Raw genomic sequence first — 27,613 nt, forward strand, 5'->3', positions numbered from 1 at the left:
TTTCTCCCTCTCCTTCTTTCCCCCCCTCCTTCTTTCTCCCTCTCCTTCTTTCTCCCTCTCCTTCTTTCTCCCTCTCCTTCTTTCTCCTTCTCCTTCTTTCTCTTTCTCCCTCTCCTTCTTTCTCCCTCTCCTTCTTTCTCCCTCTCCTTCTTTCTCCTTCTCCTTCTCCTTATTTCTCCCTCTCTTTCTTTCTCCTTCTCCTTCTTTCTCTTTCTCCCTCTCCTTCTTTCTCCCTCTCCTTCTTTCTCCCTCTCCTTCTTTCTCCTTCTCCTTCTTTCTCCCTCTCCTTCTTTCTCCCTCTCCTTCTTTCTCCCTCTCCTTCTTTCTCCCTCTCCTTCTTTCTCCTTCTCCCTCTCCTTCTTTCTCCCTCTCCTTCTTTCTCCCTCTCCTTCTTTCTCCCTCTCCTTCTTTCTCCTTCTCCTTCTCCTTATTTCTCCCTCTCTTTCTTTCTCCTTCTCCTTCTTTCTCTTTCTCCCTCTCCTTCTTTCTCCCTCTCCTTCTTTCTCCCTCTCCTTCTTTCTCCTTCTCCTTCTTTCTTCTTCTCCCTCTCCTTCTTTCTCCCTCTCCTTCTTTCTCCCTCTCCCTCTCCTTCTTTCTCCCTCTCCTTCTTTCTCCCTCTCCTTCTTTCTCCCTCTCCTTCTTTCTTCCTTCTCCTTCCTTTTTTCTCCTTCTCCTCCTTCCTTCTCTTTCCTTCTTCCTTCTCCTTCCTTCCTTCTCCTTCTCACCTTGGGGACCTCAGAGCCCCAGGGAAGACGTGTCCCCAAGGTCCCATCCTCATGCAGGGGGAGCCCGGACCCAATAGAAGGGGTGCAGGGGGGGGTCCAAGGGGCTGTACCCATAGCCGGGTATGAGTGTCAGGGGGGGGGGTCATACCCAGCTATGGGGGGGCCATTGGGGCCATACCTAGACCTGGGGAGGGGGACCAGGGGGAGCCCGTATCTAGCTCGAGGGGTTTTGGGGAGCACATACCCAGCCCTGGGGGAGTCTGGAAGGAGCAGGGGGTGGGGGTCCTACCCCCCCCCCCCCCCGCCAGGTTGGAACAGCAGGGTGGTCCTATAGACAACCCGCGGCAACCCCAGCCCCAGCAACATCCCACCCTGCAGCACCCAGCTCTGGTTCAAAACCAAACCCCAGAGCAGCAGCAACAATAGATATTGCTAAATATCGATTTAAAATAGCCCCAGGTTTCGAATTTCTTTCTATGCTCAGATACCAGACGCATCACAGGTCCCGAAGGGACTGTGGGACCAGGCACAGAACCGGAGAGCCTCAGTGCGAAATGACCCCAGATCTCCCATAAAAAAGGCTTGGCAGAGGAAGACGGAGCTGCCTTCAGCGCCTCAAGGCACCGTCTCTGCATCTTTTTTTTCAAGAATCCCTGACATTTCCAGACAACGCGCCAGGTCTCCTACGGCCAAAGCAAAGAGCCAGCTGGTCAGACCTGGGAAGAGGTCTTCTCCCAACTGCAGACACGGCGTGTGATAAATGAATTTAGTCTCAAACAGGATTCCAATCAAAGGTTACGATTTATTAAATGAATAAAGGCAAGCAAACAGCACTGGGCACGCCGGGAGCCTCTGCTCTACCAAGACGCGCGCCGTGAAAAACGAAACAGCTTCTTTTATAGTCTAACATTAGTTACATATTCATACGAGGTGTGTTCTTCTAAAAGACTCTCCACCTGCTGGTTGTGGGGGTGCAGCAGTTCTCCCAGAAACTTGTCTCTGACCAGGCTCCGCACGGCTCGGGCCAGAGAGCAGGCATCCTGTGGGACACCTTGCACAGCACCTCCCCCTCAACAAATGCATACAATGAATGGCCCATCAAGACCCTAAGTACTGCAATCTCTGGGGCCAACCACACATCCAAACGCCTCAGTTCTCCCCTAGGATCTCTCGTTTAACACTGTGCAGTTAACAACAAAACCGGTTTTGGGCTGGCAAAAAAAAAAAACCTATATACATACCGTCTGTCTCCTCCCGGCCTGCGGTTATACGGATCAACAAAATGGTTAAAGGTTGCATATACGGTGAGGGTCACATTTTATTATGCGGCCCTAGCATTGTTTATATTGACACGAATCAGACGAACACATTTCACACGGCGTTAGGTCCTGTCCTTGGCACGGTTGCCAGCCCAAGCTCTGAGCCGACGGAGCTGCTCAACAGCTCGTGCCCGGTGCCCTCGCAAGTCTGGATCGGGCTCATGGTGATGCCGGACAAGGTCACCTGGATGGCTCCGTGCTGGACACCAAGCAGTGAGTCCAGTGCATCCCTTGGGTTTGTCCCCAAGCCACCAAGTTCCTAAAAGCCAGTCTGGGTCCTGCTCCTGGGGGACCTCCAGGAACTTTTTCTCTCCCCCTCCATGAAGGAGAGGGACCTTCTCTTCCCTCTTGCAGGTTCCCCAGCTTGGGCTCTGCCACTGATGGCAGCTGCGCCCTGGTGAAAAAGGCTCCCAGATCTGCTCCGAGGGCTGCAAGAAATATCCCATCCCCCTGTAGCTGCTCCGGACCCACCTGCAGCCCAACGGGTCCCCACAGTTGGGGGGGGGGGAATACCTGCACCCCTTTTCTTGCTCCGTGCTGTGGCTTGCTCTAAGGAAGGAGGTGATGGTGGGGCACACACAACTCCCTGCATTTCTACCCCAGCTCCCTCTGCTCTCTTGCACATCCTCGCCAGGAAGGATGGAGGAAGGGAAAATCCAGCTTTTCCCTGGGGAAAAGAGGGGGACATGATCCCACTCCCTGCCTGGAGCCATGCCAGAGCTGCATCCCAGGGCTTGGCCCTTCCCACAGCCCTGGTAGCGACCAGACAACTTTAAACAAGGAAAGAAAATTCAATTTTTTTCTTTTTTTTTCTTTTTTGAGCAAATTCTGCTAGAAGATATTTTCTTGCAACATCATTAAAAAAAAAAAAAAAAAGGGAAAAAGGTGCACAATGATCAGAAAACATCCCAAAGCTGGACTGGGTCAGGGCAGGGAAAGCTCATGGGCAGAGGCGGAGGTGGGAGCCTCTCCCCACCCAGAAGAAAGGGAAGACGCTCTCCCCACCAAATGAAGCTTTGCGGAACGTAAAGATGGGGGGCTCACGCTCGGCGAGGTAAAATGTCACTTGCCCCCCTCCATAGTCTAGAGCCACCCGCACCCTCCCAGTTTCCCCAGTGGCGGGGAAGGTGGTGATGGGGGAAGTGAAGACGCGGTACCGATTCCCACATCGCCCCATCGCCCAGATCCCCTTCTCTGGTTGAAACTCAAGCCAGCCCTTCCTGGGCACAGAGCGTCGGGCCACCCCCAGTGCCCAGGTCCTGCCTCTGGCCACCTCCACCTCCCAGCAGTGTCTTCCCACGGTGAAGCCCTGGCAGCCCAGAACGCAGCAGGAGGCATCAAATCGCTGCGGGGTGGTGGGCAGATCCTGCCCTGCATCCGTCCATCTCACCCCCCGCCGGTCCCGGGACAGGATGAGCCGGGGGTTGGCTGTGTCAGGGTCCAAAGTCACGAATGCTGTGAGGGATGGAGAAGAAAGTGGCGTTGGAGGAGGACATCACCCCCCAAAAAAGTCCTGCTCTGGCTGGGACAAGCCCCAGCATCACACATCTGCCTATGTCTTGGGCTTGGGAGCAGAAACATCTCCACGTCTTCCTGCTTGGGAAAGCCTTGCCTCACGCTGGAGGACTGGGCAGAGCTCCTTTGTACCTCCAGGAACGCCAAAGCGAGCTCAACTCATCCTTTCCCAGCTATTTTAAACACTATTTCAGCTAAAAATGAATTTGCAGCTGCTCCTCCAAAGAGCCTCACCTTTTCCATCTCCTCCTAGAGATGGTCCTTGCTCTTTCTCCAGTTCAGATAGCAAAACATCTAGGGGATGAAGAACAAAGGTTGGACATCATGCTCTCCAGTTGGCAATTCTGCTTGCTCTTGACCCCATCGTGTTTTTCCTGGGAAAACAGGAAAAACAGCAGCAGGCAGAACTGCCCCCACCCATAATGGGGGGATAACCCCCCATCAACACAGTCATGCTCCACAGTACCTTGAAATCTCCCCAGCATCTCTCTGAGGACACTGTTTTGTTGAGAAATGACATGAAGCCTCTGCTCCAGGTCCGGGAAGGTCTCCGTTGTCCTCTGGGCACTGCCCATCTTCCCCCTGGATGCAAACCTTTCCCCTTAGATATGGGACTTGTGATGGCATGAGATGCTGGGACGATCCCTCCTCCCCCTGCACCTCAGGCAATTTGGGGACGGCGGATGAGCTGGCTGTCCCCAAAATGTCCCTCTGTCTCAGGCTCAGAGGTGCCAACCAGCTCTGTCCCGGAGGACGGTTGGGTCCACATTGGCCTGATGGCCAAGAAGACCTCCAGTCTTCGGGTGCTTCCTCTCATGGCATCCCCAGACTGGGTTTCATGGGCACCTTCTTGTCTCCACACCTCTCCAAGCCTCACTTCAAGCCCTGCCTGAACTGCCAAAATGTCCATCTCTGTTCCAGAAACCACAGGGATGCTGCCTGTGAGGCTTCCCCACCACTGAGGCACGGGTGGTGGAAGAGCACGTACCTGTCCACAGTGCGTCGGGCATCCTGGAATAGAAAGAGAGAGAAAAAAGCCTCAGTCTCCCATCCCAAAACTGGGGGAAGACTCCAGCCAAGGCGATGCCAGACCCTCTTCTGTCTTGCCCGTTATAGCATCTGACCTGCAGGAACCTGCTCGCAGGTTGCTCAAGCTTCTTTTGCATCTCGCAGATCAGGACATCGAGGAGTGAAATCTCCCCTGTTATCTTGGTCTCCTCTTCCTCCTGCCTCCTCCTCATCTCTCTGTCCAGCTCTCCCAGCTGAGCCAGGAGGACAAGCTCTTGGTCCTTCAGAAACCGGCGCAGCTGCCGAAATTCAGACACGATCTTCTGTCTCTCGACCTCTGTCTGTGTCTGCAGGACATGGAAAGACAACAGCATAGACCACGCTGGTCCAATACCTCTATTTTTTCTGGGTGATGGCAACAACTACTTACCAAATAGTCCTGACATCGCCTCTCTCCACTTATTTTCAATTCCAAAATCTCTTCCCGTTGTTTCTTGAGCTTCTCCAGGTCACTGTGTATTTGCTCCTGGAAGAAGAAAAATGGTTTGGGAGGATATAGAGAGGGGGGAGTAGGGAAGGGATGGGATGCTTGGGAACACTTCCCCCCAATCTGGGGAAAAAAAAATTGCAGCATGGGCGCAAGGATGGAGAAGACACAGGAGGACAACAGAGGGGACAGTTTCATTCTCACATGAAATTAATTGGAAAATAGCTGTTGACTGATTTGGGGCAAAGGGTTTAGTCTGAAAATTAATAATGTTTTCATATTTTTAGCCAAAAAGAGTTGTGTGTTGTTTTTATTTTTCCTAGCTCTCCCCACTTATTTCCATTTATGTATTTTCATGGTGAAAAAAACCCAACTACAGAGAACTTCAAAGCTGGCTTGAAGCCTGTAATCCTGAGAAGATCAAAGAAACCCCAGTATCCCTTAAGGCGGTCAGAAAAAATTTCATAAAAGGAAAAACCCAAGCTCGGTCATGGACCTGACCCTGTCCTCCCGGGCAGATTCCTCTACATGGGCTGTAGTGGGACTTCCATGAGCCCTTGGTCCATCATGGCTGGAGGCAGATGCTTTTGCATCACCCCTGAAGGCGATCGTCGTCTTGCGCCACGAGCAGAGATGCTCCTTCTCCTCCCTGCCCCCTTCCAGGTCCAAGAGCTTCAGCTTCTCCGCTAAATGCTCCAAATGCTGTTTCGGCTGGAAATTTCCTTTCCTGAACCGGCTTCGGTGGCCGACTGCCTCGGCATCTCCAAGCCTTCCTCGCTCCAGCCAGGATGGGGCTGTGCCACCTCCGCAGCCGGCGGGGTCACAGCCCAGGCGGTCAGGATCTGGCCGATGCTGCGGGACGGTGCAGTGGGTGCTTCCTTCTCCCCTTTCCCTTGCTCTAGATGAACCGGAGGCCATGGCAGCAGCTTCTCCAGCCTCTCTTGTTGCTGTTCGCCTTGCTGCCTGCAGCAGAGCGAACATATAGCATGGGTGGAGGAAGGAGGAACAGCGGAAGGAAGCTCTAACCTCTTTTAGATGTTAATTTTAGGAAGGAATGAATTGCCCTCCTGCAAACTTTGGACTTCAACATCCATCTCTTGGGCATCGAGGTTTGTCTCGCCCATGTGCAAGTCTGCACCACTGGCATCAACGTCTCAGGTTGGTGTCTCTACTCCGGGAATGGCCAAAGGAGAAGGAGCCAACCTTCCCACCTGGCGGGAACTGGCATTTCATCCCCAAAGTTCAGGCTCTAACCTGCTCCTTTGCTGGTACATGACCTGTGTCCCCCCCACATCTGCTTCCCACCCTTCAAAGCATGGACCGAAGCCTTAGGGTGCACTTGCCAATGCAGAAACCCCCCAACAGTGCACATGTGCTCAGAAAACCATGCTGGAAAAGCAACTTTTATGTTTCCTTGCTGCTTTCCTTTTATTTGGAACCAATTTTAATCGATCGATGCAGCAGACGCAGAACCTGAAAGCATGGCCGAAGCAGGCTCAGCAACACCCCCCCCCCCAACAGCTTGCACTGCACAGACAGACCACAGCAACCCCAAATTTAACAGCCCTGCATCTTTACACTTGGAAAAACATCTCGGCAGTGCCAGGGTGGCCGGGACGCTGCCAGTTCCCTTTGCCGGGACATCCCCGACCGTCCCAAACCAGACACTTACCCGTTAGGCAGCAGCACATGGTCTTTGCAGATTTTTATTTTTTTTGTGTGTGTGTGTGTGATTTAGTCCACAGGGCTTCTCTCCAGCCACCCCAGGGCTCTTCGAGCTCAGAGTCGGATCACGCGGAGGATAGAGGGAAAATATCAGCCCTATTTAAGGAAACATGGAGAGGAATGTGCTGCCTGGTGTCTCTCTGCCAGGGACAGGCTCATTTACATCTCTCTGTGGCTCAGTGTCCTCAAATCAGATTTTTCAATCCAAGATAAAGCTTGGATTGAAAACACTTCATCGTTTTCAGCTATAAGATAAAATACCTTTGGCTACCAGAGAAGATGGAGCATCCGCCACCATGCAACACGGGGACTGTCCAAGCACAGCCACCTCCCAGGGGCTCACCCCCTGCCTTGGCCATCACCAGGGGAAAAATAAGCACAGTAGTCATCCAACAGCTTTAAATAAAGAGCTGGGCAGCTTTTTCATCTTGTGTCCAGCCTTTTTCATGGGTTACAAGCGGCACAGGAAGACCTTCCTGATTGCAGTTTTTAATTATAGCAAAAACAGCTTTATAAACTTGTGCTTCAAAGTTGCTGGCAGTGATTTCCAGCAAGGAGGAAGGGCAGTTTCTCCTCTATGGTGTTTCCCACATTGATAGTTACTTAGAATAGAGGATTTTTAAAAATTATATTATATATTATTCTATATTCCCCCCCCCCCCATTTCTGTCTGCTCACAGAAGAAATGGTATTTTGAGCTGCTACAGCAAGTGTGCTTTCTTAGCTAAAATATTACCATCTTGAAGCTTCAGACACAAACAGTCTGTCCCTCTTCTCCCTCTTCCCCTTGCTTGGCTCTCCTCCTGCCTACCCTACACCAGTGCCACCACAAACATGGGTTGCAAGGCGATAATGAAGGTTTCTGGCCCAATAAGCCACAGGAATTAAAACCCAAAACCACAGGGCTGAGACCTCGAGATGCCCTGGCCGTTGCTCACGGGTGGGAGATGGCAGCATTCCTCCCCAGTGGGATCCACCTCAACTGTCCCCCATTTTTTTGGAGGGTAAGTGGGGCAAGATGCCTGCAAGGAGAGATCATACGGGCTGCAGGCATCATCCAAGAGGGCCAGGAGGGCCTCCACGTTGAACCAGCTGGAAAAAGGAATCAAATTCTCTGGCGAGTCTCAAGTGGTTTATTGTCAGATGGGAACAATGAGTTGGCTGTCCCATGGTGGGGCAAAAGACAAGATTTAAGGCTTTACAGGTGGCTAAGAACAAGCAGGGATTAAAGAGGAATTCACTGGTGTTATTAAAGTGCAGCGAGATGTCGTGAAAGGGGAAGACCGTCGCATCCATCCCCTCTAGCAGCTTTAGAGATGTCCCTAATCGCCCACCTTCCAGCACGGCTGGCCCCATGCTGTTCTCAAGCACTGGCTTGACCCTCTCCATGAATCTAGTTTTAGAGCTCCCAGTACCTCACTGGAAGCTTTACTGGCAACAGGATGCAGAGCTCTATGCTGGCAGGAGCCTCTTTAAACCTTTAATCCATATGGTCTGGATGTTTGGCACCCCAGTTTTCACCTGAGGGCATGATGCCTGCTTGGTCTTGAATCCAGCCTTCTCTCACTTCTCCCAAAGGCTGAGCTAAACTCATGGACTCTGGCTAATCCAGCTGGAATAAAATCATCTGCCCGGACCAGATTTAAGCCCTGCCAGAGGACCTGGCTGCATCCAGCTCTGGAATAAAGGATTACAGGAGCAATGCCTCGACCAGCAGCACAGTGGCTGGAGCGTTTGGGGAGGAAAGCTGTGGAGATGTCGGTGGACAAAGCTGTCAGCATTGATCAGGCTCTTGATCAGGCAATGACAAGCATTGACCTTGGAGCTCTGAGGACAGTCACAGAGGGTTTTCCATGTCCTTTCTTTGGCCAAGGGCAAAGGGCCTGGATTCGTACGCAGGTTGGGCGAAGGAGAGTTGTTTAATCTCTTCCAAGCGTAGACTTCTTCAACAGTTGGTGAAGAGAGTCCTTCAACAGTTGGTGAAGAGAGATAGGCACAGAGAAAGCACGATTTGCCTGTCCTATTTTGATGTCTATGTCTGGATGAGATGAGCTGCTCACCAGAAGCACTTATTTCCCTCTGCCTACTATAAAAGCGGCTCAAATGGTTGAAATCTACACATCAGCCACCAACTGATGAGAAGAAAACGCTGGTGGGAGCCTGCACTCCCACTCAGGTGACACAGGCAGCGTGAACAGTGACCTACCCTGGTGCCCACCTCTTTTCATCAACCAAAGGAGAAGCCTACATCTCTCTGCAGGTCATTTGATGTTCCTCTATGTGGAACTGCAACTACAAGCTAGGCAGACCTTCTGCCACCGTATGTTGAGGACATGCAGGATGGGCTGCCTTTCCTTTGCACGATGACGGTTGCAGCACTCGATTGGGAATGGGGGAGAATGAGGTTTGATGCTGCTCTTCCTGAGAGCATTTCTATCCTGGTCTCTATCCTGCTGCTCTTAACCACCTAGCTCTTGGTGTCTGGATGGAGGAAGGTGCTTCCACCACTCCTCTTGCCCTTCAAGCCACCCGCTCACTGCCGGCGCTAAACTCTCTGCACAAGGAGGAACGCAAGGTTCATCGGACCAGAGAGATTGAGCCCAACTCCACCCAGAACCACGGTCGGATCCGCTCCCCAGCGAAGGAAGCCGGAGGAAAAGTGAAGATCGGTATTTTGTTCTCAACGTCGAAAAACGCCACCTCCCCCCATTCGTAGTCTAGAGAGATCCGGATCTTTTTGGGGACCCGTGGCAGGTTAAGGAGGGTTGGAGGGGAGGTGAGGGCACGGTTCTTAAATCCCCATTGCTGCACCGCCCAGATCCCTTCCTCGGGATTAAAGCTGACGGGTGCCTTCCTCTGCAGAGACTCTTTGCTGACCCCGACGGCGCAGTACTGTCCCTCGGCTACATCCACCACCCAGTAGTGTCTCCCGGAGGTGAAGGCTTCGCAACCCAGTACGCAAGGATCGGCGTCAAACCGCTCAGGGCTGTCGGGAGACTCCTGCAGCATGTATTCCCATCTCACGCTCTTCTGGTCCTTGGAGAGGATGAGGCGAGGGTGGGCTGTCTCCGGGTCCAGCGTCACGTTTGCTGTGGAAGAAGAAGGAGAGGGCGAGAAAAAGAGAATGAAAAAACTTATTTAGCATGCCCTTTGCCCGGTGACTGGTGTCTTCTTGGAAATCTAAGAGGGTGTTTTGTCTTTCCGTAGTTCAAGGCTCGATAACTTGATGTGCAGCTTTCCCTACACATATACGTGACACCAGTCAGCAAGCCAGAGTACCAAATCACTTACCCATTTTTTTCTTCCTCTTTCTCTAAATTACTTACCCATTTTTTCTTCCTCTTTCCCTAAAAAGGCACAATAAAAAATTAGTTATTAATGACATTGTAAACTTAAATCCAAAAGCAAAAGGGGTATTTGTAGAAGGGAGAAAAATGTACTTACTGTGCTCTGCAATGCATTTTCCTTAAAAGAAAAAAAAAATTAAAAAGTCATGTCAATGAGGGATTTTTATTCCAAAGATGCCTCCAGTTCATGCCAATTTTTTATTTCCTTCCTTCCCCCCTTCAAAGTGGTTTTTTCTTCCTAGCATGAGATTAAACTGTTGTGAAATAAGACCTCATTGAGACTTGTGTCTGTAATGTGACTTGTCATTTAGATTAAATCTCAGAAAAAAAAAAAAAGGATGGTTTAAACTAACAGGTAGAAGTCACCACGCAGAAAAAAAAGCTGTAATTGGTCATACCAGGAATTTCTGCTACAATTAGAGGGCACCGCTTGTATAGTTTGCAGAGGGAGGAAGGTGCGTGGGTGCTCTGGAAAGTCATGACCAATATTTTCACCTTTTGCAGGTGATCTCCACGACGCTGAAGTCCACAGAAGTTAAAAAGAGAAAAATCTCACAGCCCAGCTATTCCAAAATGCCCCCAAAACCTCACACATGCTTTACTGCTCCAGAAGATGAGGAAAGGGACACTCACGCATTTTTGCTTTGTATTCCTCTGAAAAGAGAAACGATAGAAATTATTGCACATTTCTCTTCCTTTTTGTGTTACGACTTTCTAAGACTTTCTTGGCTCCCACAGCAAAAATATATTTCTGTGCCTAGGGATTATTATTGTTTGCATTGATTATATAGTTATATGTTACTAATATTGTTATAATAATATATTAATATATTATTACATAGTAGAATAATTAGATATAATATATAATGTAAAAAATATAATATATTATATAATGCATGCATCTTTCTACTTTATCCTCATTAGCCCAGGTTTCTGTAAAATTCCCCAAAGTAGCTCAGAAAAAAGCATAAGCAATAAAAAAAAAAATATAGAAGACAAACACAGGCTTGTGTATCTTTCTTTCCTGCAAACGAAGTGGCTTACCAAGCTCTGCACTGAGTTCATCTGAAAAGACAGAAAAAAAGAAAGGATTTCCATTACAATTCACACTGAGGTGATCACACAGATCTTAAAAACACACTAAGTTCATGTCTTGGGAAGAAGTCTGATACTCACCAATTTTTCTATCACGTTTTTCTAAATAAAGGAAAACAAGAAAAAAATAAAAATCAAAAGTTGTTATAAGCTATATTTCTCCTTCATATAAAAGATAAAAGCAAAATACAGTCCACAGACTGTGTGTATTTGTTTTGTTGGAAGGCAGAGAAAAACACTTACCAATTTCTGCAGACAGTTTGTCTTAAAAAAAGAAAAAAAAATACTGATTTTTATTATTATCATTATTATAATTAAAATAAAAGTCATGATCCCATGCACTGAGTTCTGTGGGATTCAGGAAGGAGGTGGACACGTACCAATTTTGGTATCACGTTCTCCTAAAAAAGAGAAAAAAAAGTTATTCCTAAGTACTCCCCCTTCTGTGTGTGTGTTCATCATCTAGAGATGAATCTGCTATTTTTCCATTCCATATAGAGAATTAGAATTGTAATTCACATTTTGCCTCAGATTTTATATAGATTAACCCACCCCCTAATTGACTTTCCTAATCTTAAAGCAAAGGTCATGACTTGCTCCTACCAAAACCCAAACTAAACAGAAACAAGATATTTGCACAAATGTGATTTTTTTAAAAGGACTTACCCAGCTCTGTAGTGAGTTCATCTAGAAACAGCAAAAGGAAAATGGGTTTTAATTATATTTTCTTCCCTACAGATACGCACTAAGTGGTTCGCTGGGGGATTCTACATTTCTCTTCAAGAACACATTTCCGGATTTTTAATTTTAATTGCTCTCAGTGGAGTTAAGCACACTGAATCAAAGAGAGCCCTCGGCAACAGAAAACTGACCCAAAATAACTCCTTATTATCCAAAATGTAACACAGAAAGACATTTGGGCGGCCCAGGGAGAACGGAGAGAAGCAATAAGTAACATCCAAGGATGTGAAGTTTTTGAACAGCCCTTTTATCTCATATTAAAGGAAAAGACCTCTATTTCAGAGCAATATTTACACCCCCACATGCTTTCCCCTCCTATTAAAGGCAGAGAGAACAACACTTACTGATCCGTGCAGTCTGTTCAGCTGAAAAAAGGAAAAAAAACGGAAGAAAACCCAAATCTTAAAAGTGTCCTACCTAATTTTTTTGAGGTTTTGTATCACCTACAAATTGCAACTGGACAATTTCCCCGCAATGCTGTACTGTTGATTAGTGTTATTATTATTATTTTTTACTTTGCCCATGATTTCTTTTTTCTAAACTGAGATAAAAAAGAAAATACAAAACTCAAAACAATGTAAGAGAGTAACAGGGAGGAAAATATAAGAGAGAAAGGAAAGAGAAATGACTTACCAAGCTCTTCAGTGATTTCCTCTTAAAGGAAAGAAATAAATGAAATAATTAGGATTTCTTTGCTCAACTGGTACCTCGGGCGGGCTGAAAGAATACAAGATCTTGAAAGAAATCTCATGAACTCTCCCAATATTCAAACAACAGTGAGGGAATTTGGTATTTAGGGGTGGAAAAGCAGCTCCCTCGGCTATTCCAGGGATTGGGATAACACAGCCAGGATCCCTCCGCTCTGATCCCATCCAGAGCACCCAAATATGCCCAAAAGGACCTGGGAAATGACAATACCCACCTATTTTTTTATCACGTTCCCCTAAAAACAAGGAAGAAAACCAAGATGAAATATAATTTAAAAGTATCTGTTGATATCAGAGGCAGGACTTTTCCCAAACACCTTTATTTGTTAGTAATTTATTATATGAAATTCCATTTCCTGTTGGCTCTCATTTCCCTCTATCTAAGCCTCTATTTCTTGTTATGTTAGAGTTAATATCTGGGCAACAAAGAAAACTCAGAAAGCTTTAGAAAAGCTTTTGTTAAAGGTTAAAAAAAAAATAAAAAATCACATACCAAGTTCTTCCGTGACTTCATCTTAAGAGAGAGAAAACCATGGATTTCCATTAGAATCTGTTTATTCCCCAGATATTTTCTCCTCCTCTACTATTTATCTATTCTGTTCACTATTTGAAGAACCAAAGTTCCTCCACTTTTGCAGTTATTGCATTAAATTGTGGAGAAATGTAAAAAGCTGCTTTTGCTTAGGATGTAAAATTCAGTTTCTTTTTAAATTTTTCAGTATTATACTTTGCTGACGCCCACTTCATCCATTTGTTGTGATAACAGACCACAAAGCTTCTGACCAAACTCAAATCCAACAGAAAAGGTGAAAATAAATGTTGAGTATTTGGTGTTGGTGCAGGAAGGAAACTACTTACCAAGTTCTTCAGTGAGTTTGTCTTAAAAGAGGAAAAACAGAAAATTTTCATCACATACTTAAGGAGGCTTCCTTCAAAGCAAAATGTTTTTCTGCCTTGGCAGGATGGAAAATGATGCTTACCCCTTTCTGTATCACTCTCCTCTGGGAACAAAAGAAAAAAAAGAGGGGAGAAAAAAAAATCAGAATTCTTATTAGCCTCTATCATTTTAGTGGCATCCCTGTTCCAGATATTATTTGCATTCATTACTATGATTTGAAATGAGCTTGCAACTTATATTAAACACACACCATATTTTTTTTTAAAGAAAAAAAAAAATCCAGCCACGTCAACCTAACATGCACGTAACAAGATTTATATCACAAAACTTGATCCATCCCCTTTTTGTCAAATTAAAAGGAAAAGAAAGATTTACCAAGCTCCTCAGAAGACTCATCTGCAAAAGGAATGAGAAGAATCAATTTGGCATCACCAGCCCTAAATATGCCCAAGCATATCATCCAAGTGTTCTATGTCCTACCACTTTGAAGGCATTTTAAGAAAAAAATCATGACTCCCATAGATTTTGTTTCAGTCCCATCATTAAATTACATTTTAGTCTGGAAATTAACACATATATCACACACACACACTTTTTTTTAAATATATACACACACAAACATAGTAAAGTAAATAATATATTATAAATATTAATATATTATAAAATAAGTAATTACAAACACTCTTGAACTTTCTAAATTTCTTAGAACAGCAGGAAAATATCACTTACCAGCTTTCCGATCCTTTAATTCCTCTAACAAAAAGAAAAGAGAAAAAGAAAAAGGTGAAACACAGATTTTCTTTTTGTACCGCAGATTTTTGTATCGGGATACAAGCTCATTTCTATTCCATTGCTATTTTTTTTTTGTGCGTTACTGTTATCTGTTACTATTTTGTTTTTAAAAGTCACCTGCAGTAGCCCTTTCACCATCTGCTTCTACAGTTATCTCAAAAACTATATACAACCAGCCAACCCGAATTATAAGAAAAAGCAACAAAACCCACCAAAAATATCCCAAATCAGTTTTGTAAAAGGAATAAAAATGCCTTACCAAGCTCTTCCGTTAATTTTCCTTAAAAAGGAGAAAATAAAATTTGTTCTCATCAGTGTTTTGCCTTCCCATGGATATGAGAGGGTCTTGACGGGGGAACTCAAGGTAACCAAATCCGCTAACGTGGCCAGATACTGTCATGACTCTTAATTCACCTTTTTTTTTTTTTTTTTTTTTTACTTAATTCAGTTAATTTATGGTATTTCGACCAAAATACTAAGCCAAAACAGTAGCAGCAACATCATCCTGCTCGTGACCCCCAAGCATCGCATTTCTCAGAGAGGAAGAATGACACTTACTAATGACAGCATTCTGTTTTCCTAAAAAGGAAACAAAAAGGAATAGAAATGAATAAAACCCTGTTTTTCTCCAATTTTAGATTTTTACTACACAAGAGCTCTGCAGAAGAGAGTCACCGAGCTTAGCAAAAAAAGCACTGGTTATGCACACGCAACTACTGATAGTTCTCTTTTTATTTCTGCATCGAGGACACTTGCAGGGCAAGGCTCTAAAATTTCGTGCTTATTGCTCCATGGAAGGGCAAGAAAAAAATCCATGCGATAAAATCTTGCAAATAAAAAATGAACAGAAACTCTTCCAATAATTTAGGACAGAGAATCAGATCTCCAGGACATTTTCCTCTAAGACCTGATATATTTCATGGAGTATTTTCTCCAAATATACATACATTTTTTGAACTAATAATTAAATCAAACATATTTCTTTGGTGAAAGTGAGCACCAGCACAACCCATTTTAGGGGATCCCGCTTCCCACAGAGGATTCACTTCTCCGAGACACACAAATAGACTTACGAACTTCCGAATCCCGGTCCTCTGCAAACAGAAATGGAAATTATTACCATTTTTTCTGCGGGACTTTGCTAAAGCACCTCTTTCAAAGCCTTGACTCCAGCAATCTTGTATTTCCTAGCTGTTATTTTTTCCCAATTACATTTTGATAAATTATAGCTGCTTTTGGCGTAGCAGTACTTCTGCTAAAAGAGATGAAAAAAAGCCATCGGTGCAACCAAATAACCCGGCAGCATCTGCACCATCTGTATGCTGATGGGGATGGGAAGGAAATGCACTTACCCAGCAGCTCAGTAAGGCGCCCTTAAAGCGGAGAAAGACTTATGAGTTCAAAGCAGAACTTTATAACACCAGAATTATATATATTATACAATTTATAATGATAAATATATAATATAAAATTACTATTATTGTTATTTCCGTGTCTATAACATAAATTATATATATTTGTAATACATGAATATATTATAAAATATAAATGTAAATATAATAAATATACATTAAAAAGTTCTTGGACATGCTGGGTTTGTTCCCTGGCTGAGCCTGAAGCCAATTTGACAGTGGCAGAATTTGGGGTCCCACGCATAGCCCCGACCCCATCCCACAACTGGGGCATTGGAAAACCATAATTTTTATTTCACTCCACCCCCCTTTCCATTCACTTTTACTCTTTAGCAAGGAACTGAAATAGCTTGTACCATTCAAGCCCCAAATTCTTGTTTTTCTCACTCCCGTATACGGCTTTCTCAGGGAAATTCTACAGAGAAAACCCTTTTCTATTGTGTATATTGGATTTTAAATCAACTGCTTCTTCAGCATTTGGGTTAAGCAAGAGCCCCCCACAAACCACAAAGCATAGAAAAATGACACTCACTTATCTCCACTTCATTTTCCCCTAAAAGAGAGGAAAAAAAAAAAAAAAAAAGAGAGGGGGGCGGGGATAAATAACAAGGAATCACTGCTTTTGTCTTCACATTGTGTCCCTACATTATCAGTGCAGCTTTTTGGGTCTTTAAATGATTTTATCTTTTTACTACCATCACTGCCTGCTGCTTAAAAATGCATCAAGCCTTGGCTAAATGAATACCTGCAGGTGAAAAACAGGCTCAAGCAACCCTGCAAATCCAAATGTGATGCAATAAGCATCCCAATGGGTTTTTACAGGAGGAAAGAAAATGCCTGATCTGGCAAAAAAAGCAAGTATTGATTGTCACTCAGGTTTTTCTGCTCTGCAGGTTTGGTTGTTGCTGTCTGCAGCCCGTATTTTATATTTATTCCCTTCCTCCTGGGCAGTTACGAGCTCGTGTTGCCTATGAGCTCATCCATAAAAATAGGAAATGAGCTGCAAGGATAACATTGAGCCCGGCCATGTGGCTCGCAAAGCAGGGCGATACTTACTGATTTTCTCGTCCCGTTCCTCTAAAAATGATAAAGAAATAAAAACAAATTAGTGCATAGTTGTGTTCTACAAGTGTTGAAGTCAAGTTCTGCCAAGGGTTTATTCTGAAGCTGTTTTTCTATCTATAATGTTGCTCGGAAATTGTATTTTGTGGAATATCTATCATATAATCTATCATACAATAATATATATTATGGAATATATTTATCTTAGCTTGTGCGTACATACTGCTAAACTTGATTAAAATAGAAATTATCCCCTTAAAAACTTCAGATATGCAAAAAAAAAAAATCCATTTCGAGCAAAACAGTGAAATTCCTTACCAAGTTCTGCTGCATGTTGCCCTTAAAATAGAGGAAAAAAAAAAACAAAACAGGAATTTCATGACGTTCCTCTCTTATTGATGACATAATAGATGACAAAATTCTCAGGGTTAATTCTCACAATTACAAAAAGGCACTTACGAAGTTTTCTATTGCAGTCCCCTAAAAATAAACAGAAATAAATGATTATTACATTACTCGGTGCCTATCTTCACGTATAATTTCCACCAAAAGCAAGATTAACGGGAAAATGACTTACCGACGTCTGCAGTCAGTTCACCTGAAAAAAGAGGGAAAAAACATAAAAGTTAGTTTTAAGGCAAGGCTTTTTTATTTTCCTGTAAATACACAGGCAATGGATGGTGTGATTTCCTCCTGAGAAATTCATCCAGAGATTTGCTGGGCAGGGGAACAGAAAACCTACCTATTTTTGTGTGCCGCTCTCCTAAAAATGAATGAAAAAAAAAACCAATTGTGTGTTATTTCTCGTGGTTCTGCCGTTCACACGTTACATCTATAATAATTTGGAATACAAGATGATTTCTGCTCCAGCCCATGTTATTCCCATTTCTAATTATTTTGGGATTTAACACTTCTCTACTTCTGCCTTTAAGATGCTGTTTTTCTCCAGGTGGTTGAAACACAGGGAAAACAGGCAGAAATAAGTTTGGGGTTTGTTTTTATAATTGTATTTTAAAAATACAATCTAATATTTTGCTTGCAATGTATTAGTTATTAAAAATTTAATATTTTTTTAAAAACCTAATAAAAAATGCAAAAGGAAGGAAATGGACTTACCAAGCTCCACCGTAAATATCCCTTAAAACAGAAAATAACATTAGTTCCTGTTAGATTTCCCGAATGCCACAACACGAGTCAAACCTGCACCTCTCCAGCCCATCTTGGCTCCTCCCACGGGAATTTGCCCCGCATTATATTTTCCTTTTTCCCCCTGAACTTTGGATTCAGGTTCCCCCAGCCCTTGAAACCCTATCATTTCTTCTCAAGACCCAGATTTAGTTTAAGAAATTCCCGCATCCCTTCATTGCTGAAACACCAACCAAACCATCTTGAGGTGTACGAGGAAATGTCACTTACTAATCGTTGCATCACATTTTGCTACAAAAAACCAAAGAAAATAAAGAAAAATAGATACCGATCAGTTTTCAGTGCCTCTGGCTGCCCTTTCCCCATAATACAGGAAAGAAAATTACTTACCAAGTTCTGCAGTGAGTTTCCCTAAAAGGAGAGAAATAACAAGTTTATTTTAAATAGATGTTTCTCTCTCCTCTCTGGATACAGTGTAAATAATTCTCAGGTTTAAACTCACATAGTGTTTTAGAAAATAATATAATGTATAGTGTAATAGTATAAAATATGTATAGCCTGGTAGTATAAAATAAAATAAAAAATAGAATAGTGAGTATAATATATTGTATTATAACAGTAAATATAATATATTATAATAGTGAATATATCATATCATAGTGAGGAAAACCACCAATTCTGGCAATACATCCATTTAGGAGCGATGTAAGGTGTTGAATTCAGAAATGCAGGAAAAATGAGAAAACCGGTGCTGAGGAGGAGAGACCCTTTTGGAAACACACCGGCCCAGTGAGGATGATCCCCCTTTAGACCAAGATTTTACATGTCAGGAGGAGAGTGTCACTTACGAAGCCTCGAGTCTCGGTCCCCTGAAAGAAAAAGAAATTAAAAATAAAAGCCAGCATTTTTTTGGTTGTTTTTTTACACTGCTCTCTTCCCCTAGGATGACAGGTCCTGAAGCCAAAGCTCAAAGACTGTCTGCTGCAAAACTGATTTTGCTCAGTTTTCTAATTATATTTTATTAAAGAACCTCCCCAAAACTGCACATTGAGTTCACATTTTTGTAAGGAACAACAGAAAAGCCCGACTCGGTCTGGATAGAAAGTGGCCGCATCCAGCTGAGGTTGTCCCCAGGCAAAGTGGTCTCGCCTTGGCACGAGCCCCGGGGAGGACCAGGAGGTTGGACCAAGGACTCCAAAGGTTCCCCCAACATCATTGCATAAAATCATGCAAAGATTTAAGGAAAACAACCCTCACAGGAGGTTCTGTACAAAAATCGGACTTACCAAGCAGTGCGGTGAGTCTGCCTTTGAAATAAGAAGGGGAAAAAAAAATACCAAACGGTATTAGTTCAAGTAAAGCAACAAAAATTGACCCTAGAAAAGAGGTTTCTAAGCCTCAAACCATTGGTTTAGTTTTGAAAAGAAAGAAAAGGACTTACGTATTTCTGCTGCGAGCTTGGCTGCAAAGAGAAAAAAATAATATTTGTGTTTATTTGGGTGGTTTTTCTCTGTGGGAAGTGCAGAAGCCCGGGCTGAAACTTGGGGAAAACATTTTCTTATTTGCCACTTTTCAAGGACAGGGCATCAGAGAGGCTCCCCCTCCCCCAAAACAAAGGGGGTTTACCCCAAAAGCACAATGAAGAATGACACTTACTAATTTTTCTATCACGTTCCTCTAGAAAGGAAAAAAGTGGAAAAATTATTATTAAATATTTCCTTCTTCTCTGTGTATGGCTCTATAGCATCCCTAGAGCGCTCAGATCAGTAACATTGCTTTTTTCCCCCAAGACTGCCTTGATACTGATGATTATACTTTGAAATTATGCTTTGTTGTGAATGTTACTCAATCTACAAAAAAATACTTTAAGGTTTTCAGCAGGAAACTCCCTCTCCACTCCCATTTTCAAAGATAAAATGACAGGCATGTGCGCTCCTCTGCATTCATCGAAAGAGGAACTGCACTTACTGATTTTTGCATCACATTCACCTAAAAGACAAGAAATAATCAATAAATACAGAGAAACGCAAAGCAACTCCTCCTGCACCCATCCCCTCCCGCAGCGCTCTGTCTTCACACCACAAAACTCAAACCTGATGGAAATTCTATTCCACGGACACCTTCCCCTACAATATTTTAAAAATAAGGTTTTTTAAGGACAAAATCGCCCTATAAGCCACCCCATCCTAAAGCAGATGAAAACACAAAATCGTCCATTTTTTAAAAAATGTTTTATATCCAGCACTTTTGCATAATTAAGGATAATTTTCATTTGAATGAAATAAAACTTACCCAGGTCTGATGTGAGCTTGCCTTAAACCAAAAGAAATAAATGAATATTAGCTTTAAATCAACCTTTATTTCTCTGTGAACACAACCTGGCTGATAATGTGGCTTGCGCTGCCTTTGACTTTCCCCAGGGTCAAGTTATAATAGCACCACGTTGATGCTAACGAGACCAACAAGCTGGTAATTAAGAACAGGGAAGGGATTGCTGACAACAGCTTTATATTACGGGTAAAGAATCGGTCCCTGCATCTTTGGCACTGATGGGAATAAGGGAAATGGGGCTGCCTCTATACTTTAGATTAGAGAGGTGACATGTAGCCAAAAAAGCCCAAATTCTGCAGCTTGGTGCAAACCCCAAACCTCCCACATATTCAAAAAATAATTTAATAACCAGACCCGAAACACACAGATGACCTCAGGGCAATCTGGCATTGCCTGCAGCTTTTACTTTGACCAGAAAAGAAAAATGATACTTACTGATTTTTCTATCACGTTCCTCTAAAAGAAAAAAATAAAGAGGAAATAGCGATGGTGAGTAAGGGCTCGCCAGCTCTCCCTCATGCTTGTGAGCCTCACATCATCCCCCACCTCCAAATTTTGGGTTTACTGGTGATTATAATTTGAAATTATGGGGTTTTTTTAATTAATTGACTTTATTTCTAGCCCAGATTGGACATATGTGGGGTTATGTCTGGGGGGGGGGGGGGAATAACCACCTCTTTCCCCTAAAAACCTGCAGTGTAATAAAGACAAAAAGGAAGGAAGCCACTTACCAAGCTCTGCAGTCAGGTTGTCTAAAAAAAATAAAAAAAGAAGAAGAGAAAAATAAATACTGGTTTTCTGAAGGACCTCCAGGGATGCACCATACCCTCTCTGGCCCTTCTTTTGCTCAGAAAATAAAACTATTCTGCAGCTAATGCTCAACATATCTCCTCCTCTTTGCAACATCTACCATGAAAGATGGGACAATGGGAACTGGAAAAGGCATTTTTACAAAACCCAGGTACCAGGTGAGAGGGATTAAGTCTTGCACTTTGCACGTGCTGGATCTCAACAGCCCCAAATCCCCCAAGGCTCTGTCCGATGTCACAGGGCTTCACACTGGCTATGTTCGTCCATGTCTTTGGCTCAGAAATTCCCTTTATTCTCTATATTATTGCCTTCCTAGCTAGAGCAACCTGCAAGCCCCCTGTTTTCTGTACTGTTGACTTTTTTTTAATATTAGTTCTTGTTAAAAATGTAAATACCTCTTGCTTTTTTAACAACAGGTAAGAGAAAAGGAATAAACCCCAGGTAAATCAGCTGAAACACGACTCAAAGCTATACAGAAATGTATCAGATGGGAGCTAAATTGTGACTTACCAATTTCTGCTGTAAGTTCACCTTAAAACAGAGAAATAAATCGGGATGCATGTTAAAGGACTGCTTGAATCTGTTCTTGGGCTGACCTTGAGCTCGTCCTTTACAGATTTGGCATTTAAATAATGATGTAGGGTCAAGGGCAGACCCCCAGCGCAGATGGGACTGTGGATGTACGTGGCATCCTGGGTATTCATGCAGGGTTCGTTAAACAAATCTCCTTAGCATAATCAATAGGACCAAGATAAGAAAGTGATACTTACCTATTTCTGCATTTTGTGTGTGTCCCCCCAAAACAGAGAGAGAGAAGGGAAATGGCTTTAAGTTATTTTTCATCACTTCCATATATTTCTTTTGTTCTTAGTATTAGAGACACAAAACAATCCCTATCTAGACTTATTCTATTTAGTACAGGTATTTCCAATGAGTTTTCTTTTTTAAGACCTTTCCATTTCTGCACTTTTTGAAGCTGAAATGAACAAATATGCACAAACTGCATATAGCAATCCTGCCCAAAGTATTTCTTTGCAGAAAGAATACAACTCGCCGAGCATCACAGTAAAAATTCCCAAATACAGAGAAAAGTATTTCTTTAAAAAAAAAAGAAAAAAAAAGGTATGTATTGTAAAAAATATTTTATTCCAAAGATGCATGACTGAGGTGGTTTGGTTTTGAGGGTCATTATTATTCAGAAGAACTTTTAAATGGAAGAAGGACACTTACCATTTTCTGTGTCACATTCCTCTAAAAATAATAGAGAAATAAATACAGGTTAGTCCTACGAGCTCTCTGCCTCCGACATGCTTCTACGAGCGAGCAAGAGCCCGAAGAAGAGATTAGGGAATGCCGCTGGATTGCAGAGAGACAGCATGTCTCCTCCAAAGCAAGATGCCTAGCGTAACAGGGATAGCTTATACTGCACCCATGGTTTGGGTCCCTTCTCCTTCAGTTGTGTGTCTTGACTATATCTGGGTATAAATTTAAGATCTGGAGGATCAATTCTGGTTTCATGAGCCCATCCTCTATACAAAGGAACTTTTTCCACCTTCAGTAGCAGCAAAAAAATACCCCACCCCAAACCCAACAATCCCCAAAACCACACTCACCAAGTTCTGTGTCGCTTTCTTCTAAATGAAATAAAGAGAAATTTATATAGACACGTTGGTCATTGCTAATGCTACAGCTGCAGAAACATGCACATTCAAACCCAGGCATGCATAAGGAAGGTGAATGACTTACCAAACTCTTCTGTTAACTTCCCTTAAAATAAAGTAATATTAGTACAAGCCTTCAGCACCAAGGTTTTACCATCAGGGGGAGGGAGGGAAGAAGAAAAAAAAAACCCCACAAAAAACCAGACACTTACTGATTTTTGCATCCCATTCTTCTAAAAGAGAGACAGAGAAAGAATTTAGCCTCCAGTGGGTCCTTCTGTGGTTTTTTGTACTGGAGGAGTTGTCTTAGAAAAATGATTATGTACTGACTTTTTTTTTCCCTTATTGACCATAATGTTCCCCAAATTACACTGGTTACGAGTTTATCTAATAGAGTCTAGAATATGTGACATTACAAATAAGCCACACACCCAGCCAAGAAAGGTTATAGGAGATGTATATTAATGAGACTTGTTTTGATGTAAGAAGGAAAAATCACTTACCAAGATCTGCACTCCTTTTCCCTTAAAAAGAAGAAATAAAGAGGGGGAAAAAAAAAAAAGTAAATATTTTTCGCAGTGGGTACAACCAGAGTGGCTCTCTAGCCCAGCTGCATCCCTCTGGAGTTAAACATTAATATTACTTTCTTGAACAAGCACAACTCATCAACGGCCAAGAAAAGCATCAAACTAGAAAAGCTGGCTTAGGGAAATATCGAAAAAGCAGCCCAAAAGCCAGCAGAGCAAGGACTGAACACCCTCAGGCATGGCAAAGCTGGTTTTTTGGGTGCCAAAGGAACCGGGACTTGGCATGCGCTTTGTTAATAAATATGTTTTCACGCACCTGACTCCATCATCACGTTTGCTTCCTAACTAGAACCACCTCCACGAGCTTTGTCAGCCTGGTGGGATGAGAGGGAACATCATTAAAACATCGCGTCCAGGGAAAAACCAGACCTTCACAGTGACACGGCACGGAGGAAAACATGTTTTCTGGGAAAATGCGCTGGTGCCTGGAATATTTTTGCCCATGTGAGTAAACACAGTAAGGGAGAAAACCATGGAGTCACAGAGACTTTTTCCCAGTTATTGGACTTTGTTATTTGAGATGTTTTCTGGTCTACATACGGATGTATGGTAGGGAAGAGGAATCTACTATAGTTGTGATGAATGTCCATCAACATCTATCACCCCACTGACCACAGAAGGGGTCCAAGGCAAATAGCTCAGTCTTAAACATCTAATTTTAGTTGTCTAAAGGAGCATGAGCTTAATTTCCCTTCTATGTCTCAAATTATTCAATAACAACATTTATCACTGCTATTGCCACCATGAGAAGTAGCCCCATACGTGGAGGATGTGGTGCTACCACCTCTTTTGGCAAAAAAAGCAGTGCTTGTTTTAAACTGAATATTATGCTAAGAGCTTCCCTCCTCTGCTGTGTTACTGCTCTGTTTCTCATCACTGCGTATGTGGTGATTTCTAGTCCAGGCTAATGTTCTGAATTGATTCTTCTTATTAATAAAAAAGAAAAAGGCTTAGATTGCCATGGCAGATGGTGTAGGCTGGTGAAGGGGTGCAGATTGTGTGGCCTTTGCTTGCTCCTTATCAATACACCAAAGAGGGCAGAGTTCATGACAGAATTTTTCTTCCTAAATCACTCAAACTGGACAGGGGAGTCGTCATAATTTCACTTTTGTGTTCATAATCCTGCCAATGTCCTGAACACAACAAGCCTTCCTGAAGGAGCTGAGCTGCAGCTGTGGAAAGGTAAAATGGACCAGTCTGAAACCAGGGTGAGAAAAGGCATCGGATCATATTGGAAAGGAAATTATTGAATGTTTCTCCTGTGCTATATTAACAACTCTCATAAACTGTAGGTGCTATTAGGAGCTAAGTTAGATAAACGCTGCTATAAGGACCTAAGTTTATAGAGAGAGCAAGGAGAGTGGCACCAATTATTTCTGTATGATATTTTCCTAAAAGGAAAAAAAAAATTACTATGATTCATTCTTTTAATCCTTTTCCTGTTTTTCAGTATCATCAGATCCATGTACAGGAATGAAAGATCATTTTGTTCTAGGCTTCTTCCAGCTATCACAAACATATCGCGTTTCTTCTGCTTTCTAAATGCATCTCCCAGCCTTTCGCAAAAGAGCCTGTGCAGCCAGACTGGCATCCAGGAATAGGATACCCACAAATTATGCTTTCCCTGCCTCTCTGGTGCTTGTGGAAAGGGAAAAAAAAAAAAAAAAAAAAAAAAAAAGACTTACCAAGACCTGCAGTTGATTTTCTGTAATGCTGAAGTTGGCCTAAGTGGGGTTGTTTTGCTCCCGGGGCACGCGGGCTGTGATGGTTGTGTACGTGGGGGTTATCCGTGCTAGAGATTTTGGCAGGTCCTGGGACTGCAGTGCCCTGGGAAGCAGGTACCCAGACTCGCTGGCGGCTTTGTGCGTCTGTACTGAGCTGGAAGAGCCGTCATGGGCTTGACAGCTGTGCTGGCAGCGGGGAAGGGACCTTCCCACTGCCTAATTTTAGCCGGTTTAAATGCCGAGGTGGAAGGGGGGGCTGGTGGATCCCTATATAGTCATCGCAGGAACAGGATCCTCGAGGAGGAATAGAAACAGAGGTCTGACCTGGTGACATCAGGCCACCCTCTGGAGGTGCCAGCATCTCCCACGGGTTGTTTAGAGGACACGGTAGCTGGGTCTGTGAGCGAGGACCTGCGGGCTCAGCATCTATAGATAGTGGTGTGGATAGCACCGAGCATTTTGGACGCGTGGTGATCCCAAGGAACTCCTGTTTGTGCAGAAATCTTCCCTCTCCAACAGCATCGATTTCTGGTTTGCATTGTCCTAAGATAGAGAGAAATGTGAAATAAGCTTGTGCTTTTCTCCTTCCTTTCTGTTGTTGCTGCTCACCAGGACCAAGTGAGAGTGAGTCTCCTCCTGTGGCCAGGTTTTCTCATCGCTTTGGGTTATTAAAAAAACCCAAACCAGCCAGCTCATGAAACGCATCTAGCTTAGCCTCTCCCCATATATCTCAGCTTGCTTCAAAGAAACGCAGCTCTTCCACTTCCCCCACAGTGATGAGACACAGATTTGAAAGTGAAATTTTTTTCTTTTGCTGAAAGGAATTTTTTTTTTTTTTACAGAGCTCTGCAACAAGTTTTCCTTAAACCAGACAAATAAGCATCAAAATGCAGACCACTCCCATAGCTATATCCCTAGAAGACTCATTTTCACCAGTTAACTCTGCCTTAAAGCAGCATGAAGTTAATGAAAGACATCTAAAATTGTTGACCTCTCCCTGAATTAGTTGTCTGGCACTTTCTTTAATAGTCAACAGAGAGAAAATAGTTTTTGACAGTGCTGTTCACCTGATCTGTCTCAGATGTCTCTGAGTCAGTTGCCTAAATGCTTAATACAGTTAACAAAGACAAATGAGACATTTCCAGGGCATTACGACCCAGACTGGGGCAGATGTCTAACTAGTAAGGAGCATTCTGGGCTTGGCTTCTGCCAAGTGGTATTTCCCACCCCAGAAATGCTGAGAAAATGGGCTAAACCCAAAACAACTCACTCAGAGGCTTGGAGAATTAGATGCCAGTTCTTGAACCCTAAGTACCAGGACGTGGTATCTTTGCCGGGAGCTCTGTCCCCAAGACACACAAGCTGGCAGCTTCCTTTCCAAAACCTGAAAATTAAGGAGTTAAGGACACATGAACAACACATGAAATTCAGAGGAGCCTCCTGAATCTCTGAACCCCAGCAAAGGCCATGGGCTGACGGAGAAGGGGTTTGCGATGACGCTAAAAAGGGAATCTTGGGGAGTTGTCCCCTGGAAAAAAGAGGCATCACTGCGCTGTGAAAAGTGCAGGCGATGCCGAGGTTGCGAGAGGGTGAGGGTTAAGGTTAAAGCGGAGGATAAGAGACCATGGCATGGCACCAAACAGCGTGGTGACTAAATCCTCTGGATTTGCAATAGGAAAAAACATTGCCACAGGGTAAGGAAACAGAAGGCGCCTCTCTCGGGGAAACCTGAGGAAGGGAAAAGGGGATCTCGGCGAAGGAGATGCCAGTTCATTTTTGGCGGCAGAGGTCTAGCATTCAGAGAAGACAAAATAACCGGCGTGCTCCCGGGGAAGGGGGGGCTCTGCCAAGAAAGCTCGACACAATGCGACGGCCAGGAAGGTCGGTGGCACCTCCAGGACATTTTGAAGCACTTGCTCCCCAGTTGCACCCTGACACCGACTTCTAAATCGCTCGTCAGCGTCGATAAGCAAATCCTCCGCAGGCAAGCAAGCCGTGCGACGCGGTGGGAGAGGTTTCTCTGGCAGGAGAAGCTGAAGCCTTCGGCTTTTGAGGACTCCGAAGGAAGCGCCTTCGGCGTTTGGGAACACCTGGGCTGCAGCTGAAGATGTCAGGGTGAGGGGGGCTGTGACAATCAGCGGCCGAGGGTGTTTTATCTCCAGGGTTATGTGGCCAAATTATTTCCCCCTCCAGGTCTATTCGTGCCTGTCGAGTCGCATCGAATTTTCCAGGCCGCTTTCTCATGCGCCTGGATTTTAAAACACGTAGGAACTTAAAACTGTTTTACATCCTTAACCCTCTGCCCTCCTGCCAGCCCCCCCAAGGCCCTCCCTGCCCCCCTCACCCCCCTACCCCACCTCCAGCCCCCCAATGTCTCCCCTGTCCCCCACAGCCCCCCAGGACACTCCCTACATCCCCCCTCCCCCAGCGCTCACCCCTACACCTCTTTCCGTACAGTGCCGTGCACGCCGCCATATTGCCCCGCATCCCTGCGCGCCGCCATGCTGCCGTACAGCTAACA

General features: G+C 44.1%; 2 protein-coding genes across 10 annotated transcripts; both read right to left on the reverse strand.

The window, feature by feature from the left end:
- Window positions 1-1,513: 1,513 nt before the first annotated feature.
- LOC142026239 (E3 ubiquitin-protein ligase TRIM7-like) lies at window positions 1,514-7,746 on the reverse strand. The gene is made up of 9 exons (XM_075019161.1): window positions 7,041-7,746; window positions 6,727-6,875; window positions 5,556-6,017; window positions 4,998-5,093; window positions 4,684-4,914; window positions 4,548-4,570; window positions 4,026-4,141; window positions 3,794-3,853; window positions 1,514-3,499 (listed from the first exon to the last, which is right to left on the reverse strand). The coding sequence occupies exons 3-9, from the start codon at window positions 5,970-5,972 to the stop codon at window positions 2,985-2,987; spliced, it is 1,458 nt and encodes a 485-aa protein (XP_074875262.1). The 5' UTR covers window positions 5,973-6,017; window positions 6,727-6,875; window positions 7,041-7,746; the 3' UTR covers window positions 1,514-2,984.
- Window positions 7,747-7,889: 143 nt separating this feature from the next.
- On the reverse strand, window positions 7,890-27,607 carry LOC142026240 (uncharacterized). Of its 9 annotated transcripts, XM_075019164.1 has the most exons (49): window positions 27,528-27,603; window positions 26,985-27,340; window positions 26,363-26,476; window positions 25,054-25,635; window positions 23,625-23,682; window positions 23,285-23,305; window positions 22,994-23,014; window positions 22,867-22,887; window positions 22,734-22,754; window positions 22,345-22,371; window positions 21,631-21,651; window positions 21,042-21,062; window positions 20,746-20,766; window positions 20,272-20,292; window positions 19,948-19,968; window positions 19,636-19,656; window positions 19,421-19,441; window positions 19,266-19,286; window positions 18,828-18,848; window positions 18,370-18,390; window positions 18,250-18,270; window positions 17,950-17,970; window positions 17,576-17,596; window positions 17,411-17,431; window positions 17,293-17,313; window positions 17,152-17,172; window positions 16,828-16,848; window positions 16,304-16,324; window positions 15,712-15,732; window positions 15,433-15,453; window positions 14,918-14,938; window positions 14,619-14,639; window positions 14,297-14,320; window positions 13,943-13,963; window positions 13,650-13,670; window positions 13,528-13,548; window positions 13,163-13,183; window positions 12,885-12,905; window positions 12,596-12,616; window positions 12,307-12,327; window positions 11,888-11,908; window positions 11,602-11,622; window positions 11,465-11,485; window positions 11,303-11,323; window positions 11,171-11,191; window positions 10,760-10,780; window positions 10,224-10,244; window positions 10,106-10,126; window positions 7,890-9,868 (listed from the first exon to the last, which is right to left on the reverse strand). In XM_075019164.1, exons 5-49 carry the CDS (start codon window positions 23,635-23,637, stop codon window positions 9,357-9,359), a joined length of 1,437 nt encoding a protein of 478 aa, XP_074875265.1. In that variant the 5' UTR covers window positions 23,638-23,682; window positions 25,054-25,635; window positions 26,363-26,476; window positions 26,985-27,340; window positions 27,528-27,603; the 3' UTR covers window positions 7,890-9,356. The 9 variants fall into 9 exon arrangements, with proteins under 9 accessions (XP_074875265.1, XP_074875264.1, XP_074875269.1 ...); XM_075019163.1 differs by having other exon boundaries at window positions 26,363-27,340; window positions 27,548-27,607; XM_075019168.1 differs by having other exon boundaries at window positions 22,734-22,751; window positions 22,994-23,011; window positions 26,363-27,340.
- Between the last annotated feature and the right edge of the window lie 6 nt (window positions 27,608-27,613).

This window comes from Buteo buteo, chromosome 32, assembly GCF_964188355.1.
Source record: "Buteo buteo chromosome 32, bButBut1.hap1.1, whole genome shotgun sequence".
In the NCBI taxonomy this organism is placed as follows: Eukaryota; Metazoa; Chordata; class Aves; order Accipitriformes; family Accipitridae; genus Buteo; species Buteo buteo.

Bases quoted from the DNA above. Each gene is read 5' to 3' on its own strand.
- LOC142026239 (XM_075019161.1), bottom strand. From the start codon at position 5,972: ATGGCCTCCGGTTCATCTAGAGCAAGGGAAAGGGGAGAAGGAAGCACC. The intron at 5,094-5,555 runs GTCAGGTCCATG...TTCTTCTTCCAG, and splicing joins AATCTGCCCGGGAGGACAGG to GAGCAAATACACAGTGACCT. The intron at 4,915-4,997 runs GTAAGTAGTTGT...CATGTCCTGCAG, and splicing joins GGCGATGTCAGGACTATTTG to ACACAGACAGAGGTCGAGAG.
- LOC142026240 (XM_075019162.1), bottom strand. From the start codon at position 21,216: ATGTTGCAAAGAGGAGGAGATATGTTGAGCATTAGCTGCAGAATAGTT. The intron at 10,245-10,759 runs GTGAGTGTCCCT...TTTTCTTTTAAG, and splicing joins GGAATACAAAGCAAAAATGC to GAAAATGCATTGCAGAGCAC. The intron at 9,869-10,105 runs GTAAGTAATTTA...CTTCTTCCACAG, and splicing joins GAAAGAGGAAGAAAAAATGG to CAAACGTGACGCTGGACCCG.